This window comes from Rhinoderma darwinii, chromosome 1 (genome assembly GCF_050947455.1).
Source record: "Rhinoderma darwinii isolate aRhiDar2 chromosome 1, aRhiDar2.hap1, whole genome shotgun sequence".
Taxonomy (NCBI): Eukaryota; Metazoa; Chordata; class Amphibia; order Anura; family Rhinodermatidae; genus Rhinoderma; species Rhinoderma darwinii.
In genome coordinates this window covers 68027319-68044538 of record NC_134687.1, presented here as the reverse complement: position 1 = coordinate 68044538, position 17220 = coordinate 68027319, and the positions used below count along the sequence as shown (strand labels likewise).

Genomic DNA, 17220 nt, shown 5'->3' with positions numbered 1-17220 from the left:
CATTTTTATGCTTGTAAATATTTTGAGTGGCATCAAATTTTGAGTGGCATCAAATTTGGTATTTACTGCATTTCTACATGTCTCTGCACTGTTGATATCCTGGAAGTTACCACTAGACATTGGCGTACCTACCGCTGTAGCAGCCATAGCAGTTGCTATGGTGCTTGCGGTACGGGGGGGTCCGTGCCGCCAGTTGGTACGGGCCCCCTCATGCCCGGAGGCTCTTCTAGCAGCCGCTATGGCTGCTACAGCAGTAGCAATGCCATATTCAATAGTGTTTGCGTCCTTTGGACGCAGATGCTGTTGAACACTATGACAGAGCAGGAAGGTATCTTCCTGCTTTGCCATAGCCTACTGTATTGGCGTAGCTCTAGGGGTCGCAACGGTTGCAATTGCGACCGGGTTCCAGCATTCACTCTGCCGTGAGCGGCTCGCGCCTGTCTACTCCGAGTCACTCACAGCACAGAACAGTGGAGAAGGATCCTCCACCCGTCGTGGGAATGGGGATAGGTAAGTAATTATGTTATTATTTTTCTATTAGGCACTATGGGGCATTATACTGGGTAGGGAAGGAGGGCTAATATGGTGGCTGCTATAGGAGCATTTTACTAAATGGGGGGCATTATAATGTGTGGGGCATTATACTGTGGGGACAGCTATGGGAGGCATTATACCATATGGGTGGCATTATACTGTATGGGGGGCATTATACTGTGGCGACAGCTATGTATGGCATTATAGTGTGGGGGTTTTTATGGGTGGGCATTATACTGTATGGGGGGCTTTATACTGTGGGGCAGCTATGGATGGCATTATAATGTGGGGGCGGCTATGGGGGGCATTATACTGTATGGTTGGTATTATACTGTGGGGGCAGCTATGGGGGACATTATACTGTGGGGGCAGCTATGGAGGGAATTATACTGTGGGGGCAGCTATGGGAGCATTATACTGTGGGGCAGTTATGAGGAGCATACTGTGGGGGCAGCTATGTGGGTATTATGCTGCATGGGGGCAGCTATGGGGGGGGCATTGTACTGTGTACGACAGCTATGGGGCATTATACTGTGGGGCCATCTATGGGGATATTATACTGCATGGGGCAGCTATGGGGCATTATGCTGTATGGGGGAATTTGTTTGGGCATTGAACTGTATCGTGCATCTGTGTTGGCATTATACTCTATGGGGTCATCTGTGTGGGCATTATACTGTATGGGGCATCTGTGTGGGCATTATACTATATGGGGCATCTGTGTGGGTATTATACTGTATAGGGCATCTGTATGGGCATTGTACTGTATAGGGCATCTGTGTGGGCATTGTACTTTATAGGGCATCTGTGTGGGCATTGTAATGCATGGGGTATCTGTGTGGGCATTGTACTGTATGGGGCATCTGTATGGGCATTATACGGTATGCAGCATCTGTGTGGGCATTATACTGTATGGGTGGCATTATACTGTATGGGGGCATTATACTGTGGGGACAGCTATGGATGGCATTATACTGTGGGGGCAGCTGTGGCGGTCATTATACTGTATGGGGGCATTATACAGTGGGGGCAGCTATGGGGGGCATTATACTGTGGGGGCAGCTATGGGGGCATTATACTGTTGGGCAGCTATGGGGAGCATTATACTGTGTGGGCAGCTATGGGGCATTATACTGTAGGGGCAGCTATGGGGATATTATGCTGGATGGGGCAGCTATGGGGCATTATGCTTTATGGGGGAATTTGTTTGGGCATTGTACTGCATGGGGGCATCTGAGTGGGCATTATACTGTATGGGGCATTATACTGTGGGGACAGCTATGGGGGGCATTATACTGTATGGGGGCATCATACTGTGGGGGCAGCTATGGGGGGTATTATACAGTGGGGGCAGCTATGGGGCATTATACTGTGTGGGGCAGCTATGGGGGCATTATACTGTGTGGGGCAGCTATGGGGGGCATTATACTTTTGGGGGCAGCTATGGGGGCATTATACTGTGGGGCAGCTATGGGGAGCATTATACTGTGGGGGCAGCTATGGGGCATTATGCTGTATGGGGGAATTTGTTTGGGCATTGTACTGCATGGGGCATCTGTGTGGGCATTATACTGTATGAGGCATCTGTGTGGGCATTATACTGTATGGGGCATCTGTGTGGGCATTATACTGTAGGGGCATCTGTGTGGGCATTATACTGTATAGGGGCATCTGTGTGGGCCTTATACTGTATAGGGCATCTGTGTGGGCATTGTATTGTATAGGGCATCTGTGTGGGCATTGTACTGTATAGGGCATCTGTGTGGGCATTGCATTGTATAGGGCATCTGTGTGGGCATTGTACTGTATAGGGCATCTGTGTGGGCATTGTACTCTATGGGGAATCTGTGTGGGCATTATATGGTATGCAGCATCTGTGTGGGCGTTATAATGTATGGGGGCATTATTCTGTATGGTGGCAGCTATGGGGGCATTATATTGTGTGGTGGGCACTATGGGAGCATGATACTGTGTGGGCTGAAACAGGTGTGTTTGGGCGGGGATTGGGTGGGATTAGAGGCATGGCTTAAAAAAATTAATTGCCGCTGTGCGCTGCATAGATTGTCCCTCTTTATGCTACTTGAAAGTATTGCACTGTCTACAGGGGGATGGGTCTGTATAGCAATGTATGGGGAGGCTGTATAGCACTTTCTACTGGGGGTCTGTATCGCACTATTTACAGGGGGGCACTATCTACGAGGATGGGCTGTGTGTGGCACCGAGGGGAGGGGGGCTGAGTCAAAAATGTGCTATCGGGACCAATGTGTTTCCTAGTTACGCCCCTGATCTCATCCCACTGCTCAACAGAAAAGTCGCTCTCATAAATCACTGAACCATCTGCTGTCTCTCTCCATTCTCCTGCTACTAGCTGCAGGGTACATCTCTCCAAAACCTGGTCCTCCCTTTTCTTCTGCCAAGCTCAACCACTTGCCTGCCACACATAGAAACCTTGCATTTCTTCTTACCATTCCTTGTATATCTTCTCCTGTCTCTTTTACTTTGCGCTCTGGAATTCTCGGTCCGTGTGCAACAAACTCACCTTTATTCTCCTGCTGCTGTATCTCATGGTGGTCTCTATTTCCGTCATGTCCCCAGACTTGAGAACAGGCAGGGTGGAGGAGTAGTTATACTTCTTTCCCCACACTGCGCTTTCCAGATCATTCCCCCTGTTCCCTCACTCACATTCTCCTCCTTTTGAAGTCCCCCCTTAGACTCTTTCACCCTTTTTCCCTCCGAGTGGCAGTTGTCTACCGCCCCCCAGGCTCACCCCGCCAATTCCTGGATCATTTTGCTTCCTGGTTCCACAATTTCTATCCTCTGAAACACCCACTCTCATCATGGGTGACTTCAACATCCCCATTGATAACCCAATCTCCTTATCTGCCTCCCAGTTTCTAACTTTAACCTCCTCCCTAGGTCTGTCACACCTTACTAACTCTCCTACACATGAAGATGGGCATTCGCTTGACCTGGTCTTCTTCCGGCTCTGCTCAGTTTCTAACTTTATTAACTCTCCTCTGACCACAACCTTCTTTCCTTTATTACCAAATATTCTCTGCCTCCACAGGACATGCCTACATATCATACGTCATATCTATCCAAGACTATGACGACGTCACAGGAGATGCGAGCGGATATGCTGGACCTCCGGTTGCGACAGGACCAACTCCTTGAGGCGTTGAACATTCTTGCACGTCGGCGGGAGGCACAAGCTGCCGTTCCTCCTACTACACCTCCTGCCAATGTGGATCCTCAGTCTACACCTCTTGGCAGTATTGACCCATATGTTTCTTTGCCACTTCCTGACCGCTATGATGGAGAAGCAAGTACCTGTCGTGGTTTTCTTAATCAATGCCAGATCCATTTCAGCCTGTATGCTAGGACTTTTTCGTCTGATGGTGCCAGGGTCGCTTTCATCATTTCTCTCCTCACCGGCAAGGCTCTTGCATGGGCGAAACCTTTCTGGGAGAGACAAGGACCAGAGACCCGTGACTTCCTGCCTTCCTCCAGACTTTTCGCGTTGTGTTTGAGGAGCCTGGATGGGTCTCATCTGCAGCGGCCGCTTCGACACCTCCATGAGTGAGTACGCCATCCACTTCCGCACCCTGACGGGAGAGCTCTTATGGAACAATGAGGCTCTGGTGGCTGCATTCTGGCATGGACTATCTTCCAGAATTAAAGACGAACTTGCCGCCCGAGATCTGCCATCTACCCTGGATGACCTCATCCTTCTGTCTGCCCGGATTGATATACGGATCCGTGAAAGCCTCCAAGAGGTTCAACGGGACAGAGCCCTTCCTAGTCTGGTTCCTTCTTTGCAGCAACCCCTGCTGTCTCCCAATGTCGATCCCCATAAGAAGTTGGTAATAACGGACCAGTGTAAGTTATCTACTCAAGAGAGACAACGCAGATGCACATCTGGACTCTGTCTTTATTGCGGTCTCGATGGTCATCTTGTGCGCCTGTGCTCCCAAAGATCCCAAAACCTAGGGTTGCTTGGATTGACGACCTTGGGTAAAGATGGACTTCCGTCTAAATTGTCCATACCTGTGACTATAGTGTCCGTTGAGAAGACACATCAGGTATCTGCGTATCTGGACTCTGGATCCGCTGCTAATTTCATCCGCAGAGATCTGGTGGACCTTCTGCAATTGCCTACCACCCCTCTGGAAAGCCCATTGTCAGTTGCTTCAGTAAATGGACTACCTCTGCCAGACCCAGGTATAGCCGTGACCAAACCGCTGAGGCTCCAAATGGGAGGCCTTCACTCCGAACTTCTGTCGTTCTATGTCCTGCCCAGAGCTGTTAACCCTGTGTTGCTGGGCCTGCTTTGGCTCCAACTGCATGCCTCAGTTCTGGACTGGAATTCTGGAGAGGTTCTCCAGTGGGGCCCTGAGTGTCAAGGTTGATGCCTGGTGCGGATTCGTTCAGCTCATCCTTCTCTGCCTCGGACATTGGCAGGATTGCCGGGTCATTATGCTTCCTTTTCGGACATCTTCAGCAAGAGGGAGGCAGAGACATTGCCCCCACATCGGGCGTATAACTGCCCTAATTGAACTGATCCCTGGTGCATCCCTTCCCCATGGTAGGGTGTATCCTCTCTCCTTGCCAGAAACTCTGTCCATGTCCTCCTATGTGAAAGAGAACTTAGAAAGGGGCTTCATACGAAAGTCTTCCTCCCCGGCAGGAGCCGGGTTCTTCTTCGTCAAAAAGAAGGATGGCTCTCTTCATCCTTGCATCGACTACCGTGGTCTCAACCAGATCACGGTGAAGAATAAGTATCCGTTGCCACTGATCTCCGAACTGTTTGATCGCATACATGTTGCAATTTTTTTTTCTAAATTAGACCTGCATGGGGCTTCCAACCTAGTCCGGATTTGCCAGGGTGATGAATGGAAGACTGCATTTAACACCCGTGATGGACACTATGAGTATCTAGTAATGCCCTTCGGCATGTGTAATGCTCTCGCGGTCTTCCAGGTGTTTGTGAATGACATTTTCCGTGACCTCCTCTATGTTTGTGTTGTAGTCTACCTTGTAGTCTACCTTGATGACATCTTGATTTTCACTCCAGATCCAATGACGCACCAGAGACATGTCCGTCAGGTTCTGCTATGGCTAAGGGAGAATCGTCTGTACGCCAAGTTGGAGAAGTGCGTATTTGACAAGGATGCTCTACCCTTCCTGGGCTACATCGTCTCGAATCGTGGTCTCGAGATGGATGCTGAGAAGGTAAAGTCTGTCCTGGAGTGGCCACGCCCTCAAGGCTTGAAGGCCGTACAGCGTTTTTTGGGATTTGCTAATTTTACAGGCAGTTTATTCCGAACTTTCCTCACTGACTTCTCCCATCTCTAACCTTACTAAGAGGGGTATGAACGCCAAGGTGAGGACTCCCGAAGCAGAGTCCGCATTCAATAGCCTGAAGAGTGCCCTCACGTCAGCCTCTATCCATCATCCGGATGTCTCTCTGCAGTACTCGTTAGAGGTGGACGCATCCTCTGTCAGTGCTGGTGCACTCCTGTTCCAGAGAGGTCCCAAGGACAAGTCAAGGGTATGTGGATACTTTTCCAAGCTCTTCTCTTCCGCAGAATGCAACTACTCGATTGGGGATCGGGAGTTACTGGCCATCATGTTGGCTCTGGAGGAGTGGAGACATCTACTAGAGGGCGCAGCTCATCCGATCTTGATTTTTACAGACCACAAGAATCTGGCCTTCCTCCAGACGGCCCAACGGCTGAACCCTCATCAGGCCAGGTGGTCACTGTTCTTTGCAAGGTTCGAGTTTGAGCTTCATATCGCCTGGCCGACAAGAATGTGAGGGCCGATTCCTTGTCCAGGTCTTTCGAGACAGAAGACACCATTGAGAGTCCACAGAACATTATTGATCCATCTTGCATTGTCTCGGTCAATCCCTCAAATTGGGGACATTCCTCCAGGGAGGACTTTTGTGCGCCTGGCTGATCGTGGAAGAATCCTCCGCTGGGGTCACTCCTCTAGACTGGCAGGTCATGCGGGGTTACGTAAGACCCGGGATTTGATTGCTCGTCATTTCTGGTGGCCCACTCTGCCCAAGGATATTGTGGACTTCGTTTCTTCCTCTGCTGTATGCACAGCCAACAAGGCCACCCACTCCAGACCTGCTGGTCTGCTCCAGCCATTGCCTGTGCCCAATGCTCCCTGGCAGCATATAGCGATGGACTTTATCACGGACCTGCCTCTCTCTGCTGGATGCAGTGCTGTCTGGGTGGTGGTGGACCGATTTTCGAAGATGGTCCACTTAGCTCCTCTGACCGGTCTTCCTTCTGCTCTTCAGTTGGCCAAGTTATTTATCCAACACATCTTCCGCCTACGCGGCTTGCCGCAGCATATTGTGTCTGATTGGGGGGTTCAGTTCACCTCGAGGTTCTGGAGAGCCCTCTGCGGACTTCTTGGCGTGAAGTTGAACTTTTTTTCTGCCTACCATCCTCAGTCTAATGGTCTGGTCAAGAGGATCAACCAGATTTTGGAGAACTACCTATGCCACTTCATCTCCAAGCAGCATGATGACTGGGTGCAGCTGCTCCCGTGGGCGGAGTTCTCCTACAATAATCACACCAGCGAGTCTACTAGGAATACACCGTTCTGCATTGTCTACGGCCAGCACCCACAAATTCCTCTTCCGGTGCCTGATACTTGAGAGGTACCTGCAGCTGACTCCACGTTTAGAGACTTTATGAAGATCTGGCAGCAGACTCGATCCTCCATCCTAATGGCACAGGACCGCATGAAACAGAAGGCTGACACAAGAAGAAGAGAGCCTCCTCGATTTCTTCCTGGCACTAAGGTCTGGCTGTCGTCCAGGAATATCTGACTGAGGGTGCCGTCATGTAAATTTTCTCCCAGGTTCCTCGGACCATTCGAGGTTCTGCAGCAGATCAATCCTGTCGCCTACAAGCTTCGGCTGCCTACTACCCTCAGGATTCCCAACTCCTTCCATTTCTCCCTCCTCAAACCTGTGATTCTGAACCACTATTCCAAGACTCCCAGCCCTGCGGTTGCCTCCAGCGGCCCCTCGGACATCTTCGAGGTCAAGGAGATCTTGGACACCAGGAGAGTGAGAGGAAATACTTTTTATTTGGTGGATTGGAGGGGGTTTGGTCCTGAAGAGAGGTCCTGGGAGCCAGAGGAGAACCTCAATGCCCCTACTCTTCTGAAGAAGTTTCTCTCTCGCTCTGGTCCCAAGAAGAGGGGGTGTAAGAGGGGGGATACTGTAATGTCCGTGGCTGCGGGCTGTCAGCTCCAACCTCCCCTTGACAGCCGCAGCCACGAGTCGGCAAGCGCTGGCCCCAGCCTCCTCCTCAGGAGAGGCCAGCACTCGCGTCCACTCACCTCTGCCGGATCCCGTAGGGTGCGCGCGCACGCCCGTGCCCGCTCTTAAAGGGGCAGCACGTGCACCGGACCTCATGGACAAACTTTGACCCGTGAGTACCCTGGACTATAAGAGGGGTCTAGCCCCCTAGTTCTATACCTGGACTTTGCTGTTTTCCCTATAGTTTGTCTATGTGATGGCCTCCTAGTGTGTTTCCTGTTCCAGTCCCTGTCCCTGTACCTATACTTGTTTCCAGTTCCTGTTCCTAGCAATCCATACCTTCCTGGTCTAGCACGGAGCTGTGCCAAAGTCGTGCTGCGCTACATCCATGTCTGACCTGTTTCACCTTGCCTGACGTCCCCGCCGAGCCTGCCCTGCTGCTGTCTGAGCTATAGAACTATAGACATTCACCTGATCCCTGTTGGCCAGCTGCCTTACCGCCAAGGCGGTACGGCCTAGTTGGTCCACAGACCCTTCGTGACACTGCCAAACTTTACAATAACGCTCTCAAAAATGTACAGAAAAACAAGGGGGAGAATTTCCTCCAGCTCACCTAGTCACAGGTAGGGTGGTCAGCACACGGATCCTCGTGTCGGCACACGCGGGGGATATGGCAGAAAAAAGAAGGTTGGAACCAGCGCTGAGAATAGTGAATCTGTTTAAAACAGGAAACTATTTCCAAGTTTTAATATTAATTTGAATAAAAGCAATGAACAGAAAAGTGGTAATGACGGGCAGGTAATGTCCAAGAGTTCAGAGAGTGATGAGAAATAGGCGGTAGCCTACGCGTTTCAGACCCTATCTGGGTCCTTAGTCATGGCTTGTGACTAATCACAAGCCATGACTAAGGACCCAGATAGGGTCTGAAACGCGTAGGCTACCGCCTATTTCTCATCACTCTCTGAACTCTTGGACATTACCTGCCCGTCATTACCACTTTTCTGTTCATTGCTTTTATTAAAATTAATATTAAAACTTGGAAATTGTTTCCTGTTTTAAACAGATTCACTATTCTCAGCGCTGGTTCCAACCTTCTTTTTTCTGCTCTCAAAAATGCATTGGATGAAGCAGCCCCCCCTACACTTCGAACCACCCGACAAAGACGATGACAACCCTGGCACACGCCTCAATCCTGCTTTCTTCAGCAGTGCTTGAGATGTGCCAAACGTCTGTGGAGGAAATCGCATTTGGCTGCTGATTTCCTCCATTACAAATGTCATGCTTAGAACTTACAACTCTGCCCTTCACAAAGCCAAACAAGTCTATTTCACCTCTCTCATCTCCATACTATCTAATAATCAAAAACACCCCTTTGATGCTTTTCACTCCCTCCTTAGTCCTAAAGTGCAGACACCAATCACAGATCTCAGTGCTGAAGTTGAAATTGACAACATACGGCATAATATTATCTCCCAGTCCTCTAGTATCCCTCCAGCACTCCCTCTTCTTCACTTTTTTAGCATTTGACCCAATAACAGAAGAAGTTACTGGGCTCCTCTCTTCTTCTCGTCCTACCACCTGCCCTAGTGACCCTATCACCTCAGACCTCCTACAGTCCCACTCCCCGTCTGTCACTAGTCTCCTGACTAAAATATTTAACCTCTCTCTTTCTTCTGGTATCTTTCCCTTTTCTTTTAAACATTCCATTATAAACCCATTACTGAAAAAAACAACTCTTGACCCATCCAGCGCGACTAACTACCGACCAGTCTCTAAGCTGCTCTTCATCTCCAAGCTCCTGGAACACTTGATCGACTCTCGCCTTATCTGCTATCTCTCTGCTAACTCCATTCTGCTTACAATCTGGTTTCCGCACTCTACGCTCCACAGAATCTGCCCTTACTAAAGTCTCAAATGATCTCTTGGCGGCTAAATCGGACGGTAAATACTCTCTCTTGATTCTTCTGCATCACTCTGCAGCCTTTGACACTGTAGGCCACCAACTCCTACTTAACATGCTCCACTCTATTGGCCTCAAGGACACAACTCTCTCTTGGTTTTCCTCCTATCTCTCTAACCGCTCGTTCAGTGTGTCATTTGCTGGTTCTACTTCTTCTCCGCTTCCCCTTGCTATCAGGGTTCCTCAGGGATCTGTCCTAGGTCCGCTCCTCTTTTCTCTCTACACAGCCCCTATTGAACAAACCATCAGTAGATTTGGCTTCCAGTACCATCTCTACACTGATGACACCCAATTATATGCCTCTTCCCATGACATCACTCCTGCTTTAATACAAAACACCAGTAATTGTCTGTCCGCTGTCTCCAACATCATATCCTCTCTCTATCTGAAACGGAATCTTTCTAAAACAGAGCTTGTTTTCCCACCATCTACTAACCTACCTAAACCTGATGTCTCCATCTCAGTGTGTGGCACTACCATAACTCCTAAGCAACACACCTGCTGTCTCTGGGTCATTTTTTACTCATATCTTACCTTTACTCCTCACAATCAATCACTTACACGCTCCTGTCATTTTCACCGCAAACACATCTCCAGAATCCGCCCTTTTCTTACTGTGGAAACAGCTAAAACTCTCATTGTCGCTGATTCACTCTCGTCTTGATTACTGTAACTCATTAGTAATCGGTCTTCCACTCACTAAACTCTCCCCTCTCCAATCTATCCTCAATGCAGCAGCCAGGCTCATCTTTCTGACCAACCGCTATACCAACGCCTCTACCCTGTGCCAGTCACTGCACTGGACTGCTACACCTATGTCTCTACCCTGTGCCAGTCACTGCATTGGTTGCCCATACCCTTCAGAATTAAATTCAAACTTATTATTCTCACCCACAAAGCTCTCCACAATGCTGCACCTCCTTACATCTCCTCGCTCATCTCTGTCTACCACCCTACTCACGCTCTACGTTCGGCCAACGACCTTAGATTAAAATCCTCCATAATCCGAACATCCCACTCCCGTCTCCAAGATTTTTTTCATGCTGCACCAGTCCTCTGGAATGCGTTACCCCAGACAATCAGATTAATTCCCAACTTCCCCAGTTTTAAACATGCCCTGAAAACACATCTTTTTAGACAGGCCTATAACATTCCCTAATCTAATTTCAATGACAATAACAATGATCATTGTTATTAATAAATACTACTGCATTGTAGGATTCTGGTCACTGTTTTCTCTAGGCTATGTGCCCTGAAAATAAGAGTGAAAAATGTCAAACCCTGCGGACATTTACAGCTGCTATTGGCTTGTTGTCCTCATTATAGTGTTATTTTAACTCTATCCTTTCCAGAGGATGGAACTTGACCGAAGGACTGATTCTGGGTTTATATGTAAATATTCTGCTTTTCTTAAACGTATCATTTTCGTCTATTGTATTTGGTCAAAAGAAGCTCTTTCATTTACAAGATTAAATTCTATATTCTTTTATTTCTTTAGAAGAAAAATGTGTAGACCCAATAGACCAATTTGTTCTCTTTTGCTGAGAGTATTAATAACTCTCAGGAAATGAATTTTGTGATTGTAAGCAGAAGATGAGAAAATAATATTCAATGATCGAAGTGTGAGGCTGTTATATATCCCAATGAAACCAATTATTAAATAGTTTGAAAACTGATAGAAATCCAATATTCCAGTTAAGCATTTGTTGATTCAGTCAAAACTTAACTTATTGGAACTATATATATATATATATATATATGTATATATATGTACTAGTATATACACACACACAGCATGCGTGATAGTTTACAATGACTAGGAAGAAAAAATACAAGAAGGGAGTTCTCCCTAAGGTAGAGATTTTTCTAGCAGGTTCGTAGTACAGTACTCTACAGATTTGCACTAACCATTCGGCATCGTAAGGGCTTGTCCACACGTGGCGTAAATACTGTGGATTTTCCACAACATATTTTATTTTTCGGAAAATCTGCAGCATAATACAGTAGCAGTAGAGTAGAGTGGATGAGATTTCAAGAAATCTCATCCACATTCTGCGTGTGTGATAAGCAGGGATTCCGCACATAAATTGACCTGCGGTGAGTTTTTTTTAAGCCGCAGCATGTCAATTGTGGTTGCGGAATCGCCGCTAGTTTATTTTGTGGGTTTTCCCCATTGAATTCAATGGGGATCTAAAACTCACAACAAACAGTCAAGTGTAGCGACTTTTGCGGCAGAATAGCAGTGATTACGCAGCAAAAAACGCAACTTAGAAAATAAAACCTTATACCTGACGTTCTGCAGGCCGGCCTCCTGCAATGACGTATCATCCCATGTGACCGCTTAAGTCAATCACAGGCTGCAGCGGTCTTCTGAGATGAAACATCATCCCAGGAGGCCGGCCTGCCAGCAGGCTGGCTAATGCGGCAGTTTTCTGCAGCTGACATTCCAGGCGAAAAACTGCACCACAATTTGGTTTGGTTTTTAGCCCGTAATTTGCTGTTGCCACCAGGGCGGATACGCTGTGTACCTTTACACAGCATATCCGCCACGTGTAACTTGGCCTACTTGTATAGGTACAACTCTATTGTCAGTTGTCTTCTCAGGGTCACTGATGTCGCTCAGCTGCTGCAATGATCAGGAAGTTCCTCCCTCTTGTCTCCAGGTGTAAGCATGTGAATATGCAACAGATAATCCCCAAAATTACTTCTTTGGGTAATTTTCATGCATCCCAGATGGGGATTAAGGAAGATCCAAGATCGGGATTGATATGTGTTTCATTTGTGCTATTTGATTTTTTTTTTATATTTGACTTTTTCTTAAAATCAAATATTTGTGCTATGGAAACTCGGGGACATTAGAGGATTTTTTTCGAATCACCCAAAGGAGTAATGTTTTGGATCATATGTAGTTTATCAACCAGGATAATTTAGTAATATAGAGTACAGGGCTTGTTATTTCTCATAGACAAGCCCTATTGTTGCTTCAGCCCTTCTTTTTGTATTTTGGGTGCCAATCTCACAGTCAGGGAACATCCAAGTAGTTGGTACAGCACAAAAATATAGAAGACATTTTTTTTTTACCTCTGTGTAAAAAAGTGTTTACATTTTATTTCCTGTACATTGGCCATATCTGGTATTGTAGCTACTGAAGCCCAGTCTCATGGTTACTCTTTCCCGCCACTATCTTCAAGCAGAAGCTGGCAGAAAAAGTATTTCATTTTTGGGGTTCCAATAAATATTTTTTTTATATTTCGTGATACGCTACCACCAGAGAAAATGTATGGTGGAATATTTTCCTCTGCAGATCAATATTATTTTCTTACCGTGTACCAAAAAATAGGTATAGTATAGTAAATATTCAATGAAACACTGCCCATATAGTAAAACCACATACTGTGATTACTCCAACATAGTACACAAAACCTATTAATCAGCCAAAATAAAGAAAAAACTTTATTTTATAATTTGAGAGTGAATACTACTCTTTAAACAGTAATATGCAGTATAATATAATACTAACTTCACTAAACTCTGATAAAAGAGAAGTCAAGCTGAATAAAAGTGTAAAACTGGCCATACACATGAGATGGATGACTACCCCATAAAAACGCATGTTTATTTTACTTTATGGCAGCTTCTTGTCTCCTGGCAGAACAAAGGATTGGGCATTTAGAAATCCAACGTCTAGTGTCAGCGAGGTGGCCCATATAATCATTGGATCGTCAGATTTTCCTGCTAACTTTTTTCTAATGTGTGTGGCCAGCTTGTGATGTGAAGTACAGCATCACATCACAGTAGAAATATACAAGGTCAATGTAAATATATATATTATAAAGTGTCAGCACCTCATTTATCAAATTTGCATAAAAAATTGTGACTTTTCTCAAACTTGAAAAGTGACAAAAAGTCGGTGTTGTCTAAGACCTCATGAACACGACCGTAGCCATGTGCACAGCCGTGATTTTCGGGTCAGCCGGCCGCAGAGTGTTACCCGCAAATCGCGGGCCGTGCACATGGCCGCGTCCATTATTTTCTATGAGCCTGGACCGCAGAATACGGCCATATTAAAAAGACATGTCCGTTCTTTCTGCGGTCCAGGCTCCTGGGCTATGCACGGACCATTGAAACCACAGTCGTGTGCATTGGCCCATAGAAATTAATGGGGCCGCAATTCTTCCGTGGATTTTCGGGGGAATTGCGGCCGCAAAAGCACGTTCGTGTGCATGGGGCCTGAGGTCCTAAGGTTGGACAGAGACGTTGCATCTGTTTGTTGAATGAAATAAACCACAGTTTTTGCTACATTGGAGTGCTGCAGGATTTATTTGTATATATCTCACAGTCCTTGGATCGGGATTACCTGCTGGGCACCCATACCCATTTTGGAATTTGCTTTTGAGTGATGCTATTATCTATTGATATATATATATATATATATATATATATATATATATATAATCCAAAAATCAGGCAGCACTCCAAGGTATAAGCAAGGTAGAAAAAGGTGCTTTATTGGTCCATATACACACGACGTTTCAGCTCAACACAGGAGCCTTTCTCAAGTGAGAAAGGCTCCTGTGTTGAGCTGAAACGTCGTGTGTATATGGACCAATAAAGCACCTTTTTCTACCTTGCTTATACCTTGGAGTGCTGCCTGATTTTTGGATTCTACTACAGCAGGTCTGTTAGCCCTGACCTGGGCAGGTCGGCACCCACCTATGATTTACAAGGCTGTGCGGCTGACATTGTATTTGGACTTTTATATATATATATATATATATATATATATATATATATAAAGTGTAAATATTCTATTTTAAATAAGCAATAATATACATTGTTAATGATACGATATTTGGGCACATACCCTGTCACTACATACAACTACTGAAACTTCATATAAAAATACAATAGCTGAAAACATTAAATAGTTTTCTTTTTGCATTTTCCTACAGAAAAAAAAACAATTCAGTCTAAAATGTCTCTTTTGTCTCCAGGCAGGGAAGATTCATTTTGGCTATGTGTACACAATGAGTATTCTTGGCTGCCTGGGAATTCATGCTTTATTAAATCTGATGAGTATCACAGGTGTCTCTCATGGATGTGTTGCCAGTGTCTTGGGTTACTGCCTTCTGCCTATGGTGATTCTTTCTTGCTTTGCCATTTTGTTTTCTTTTCGGTAAGTACAAATATATATAAAGTGCATAAGCTTATTATTGTTATAGTCTCTATTTCTCTATACTTTGCTTTGGGATTTGTTTTAACTATATACAAAAAAGTAAGTCAGAATTCTGGCGCGCATATCAACAAGACAGTGTGGCTTAGCTGGAAAGCAGTTGAGTTGAAAAGTCCCGAGGCTGAAGAAGCGCCAAAAAGTGATCTAAAGTAAACCAACTAAGAGGTGGTGTGAAGTTAGATAGCATTGTCTAAAGGTGAGCCAAATTTATCATCCAGCAAGGGCCGGTTTTAAACAAAGTGTGGCCCTGGGCAAAGTTAAAAGTGGGGCCCCAAATGCTGAATTACTGTATCATTAATGCAGTCAATTCAGAAAGCGGTGTGCAGAGAACTGCATCGCTGATTCTAGCGCGTCCAGGAGTGTTGCAAGCCCCAAATCATGTGTTCCCCCTTGCTCCAAAAAATTATCTATATACATATAGTTGTTAAATCATACCACTATACCAGAAGAAATATTACCACCATACTGTTACTGAACACAACTCACTATTATAAGACCAATATTACCAATAATAACAATAGACAAGGTCCAAATAATAACGCCACACTATAACCTCATAGTGACCGAATAATACCCCCATACTGTTATTGAATAATACCGCCACACAATACCCACATAGTGACTGAATAATACCCCCATACTGTTAGGACATGTTCACACGTGGCAGAATTTTTTCGCTGCAAATGTTGGTGCAGATTTGGGGCAATTACGCAACGAATCTGCACCAACATTTGCATATCTGACAGGTAATTCAGACGTTGCAGAAAAGACAGCGGACTTGCCACAGATTTCAGTTTTTGCATTGCAAAGGCTGAAATCCGCAGTGAAATTCCGCTTCTTCTCCGCAACATACAGTGCATGCTGCGGAGGGAAAATTCCACACCGCAGCCTATGGTCCGCAGCGGAGTTTTCCGCAACGTCTGAACTAACTTGCCTAAAAATGTATTGAAACAACTGTAAAAAACGGCCGCAGGAGAATTCCACTGCGGACTGTCCGTAGCGGAATTCCACAGCAATTCCGCCACGTCTGGCCGTGCCCTTACTGAATAATACCGCCACACAGTAACCACATAGTGACCGAATAATACCCTCATACTGTTATTGAATAATACCGCCACACAATAACCACATAGTGACTGAATAATACCCTCATACAGTTATTGAATAATACCGCCACACAATAACCACATAGTGACTGAATAATACCCCCATACTGTTACTGAATTATACCGCCACACCCTAACCACATAGTGACCGAATAATACCTCCATACTGTTACAGAATAATACTGCCACACCATAACCACATATTACCACCACATAGTGACTGAATAATACCCCTGTACTGTTACTGAATAATACCTCCACAACATAACCACATAGTGACTGAATAAAACCCCCATACTGTTACTGAATGAAAACCACTACACAAAGACCAATATTACCACCATATAGTGACCATATAGTGGTAGATGCCAGTTATACAAAGGAGTTCTGCAGACCATATAAGTGATTACAGAACATTTATATCCATTGGCTCACAGGTGATGTCTTCTCTGATTAGAGTTGTTCACATTCCTTTTTTTTCTCCATCCGGCCCACACCACTGTGAAGACTTATTCCAGCCACGACTCATCTCTGCAGAATTTGATAGACAGACATGTTGGTTTCTCGCTTTTCCAGCATCCTTCCTGTAACGTCCGTGGTCACTGACCATGAACTTCTCCCATTCTGTCGACGCCCTTCTCTCCAGAGATGTCTGCACATGCGGCTGTCCTGTTCCGCAGTGACCACTAGGGTGCGCTTGCGAGCTCAGTCCAACCTTAAGGAGCCAAAGCGCACACATGTGTGAGATTGAGCTGATTGCTCCCAGATCACCCTGGACTATAAGAAGGGCTCTGCCCCTCCCTACAATGCCTGAGCGTGTTTGTATCTACCCATGTCTGTCTTGCAAATGGTTCTGTTCCCGTTCCTGCTACCTGTATCCTGTTTCCCGTGCTACCGTGTTCCTGTGCTATACTGAGTTGGAGTCGTGTTGTGTCGCCTACTACACGCGCTGTGTTTCTCCGCACCTGTTGTCTGCCTGCTGCCACAGTTTCATCCGAGCCTTAACCATCGCTACTGTCTGGGTTGTTACAGGTACCTTTATCCGAACTATAGACATTGACTTTGTACCCTGTTTGGCCAGCTGCTATACCGCTACGGC

The 17220-nt window shown here is 46.1% G+C and overlaps 1 protein-coding gene across 1 annotated transcript in view; it reads left to right on the top strand.

The window, feature by feature from the left end:
• The window catches only part of YIPF7 (Yip1 domain family member 7), a 161814-nt gene that overhangs the window by 65722 nt on the left and 78872 nt on the right, over positions 1-17220 (top strand). Inside the window, exon 4 of the mRNA XM_075849599.1 lies at positions 14777-14958. Within this exon, the coding sequence (XP_075705714.1) occupies positions 14777-14958 (182 nt within the window). The remainder of the gene's footprint in view (positions 1-14776; positions 14959-17220) is intronic.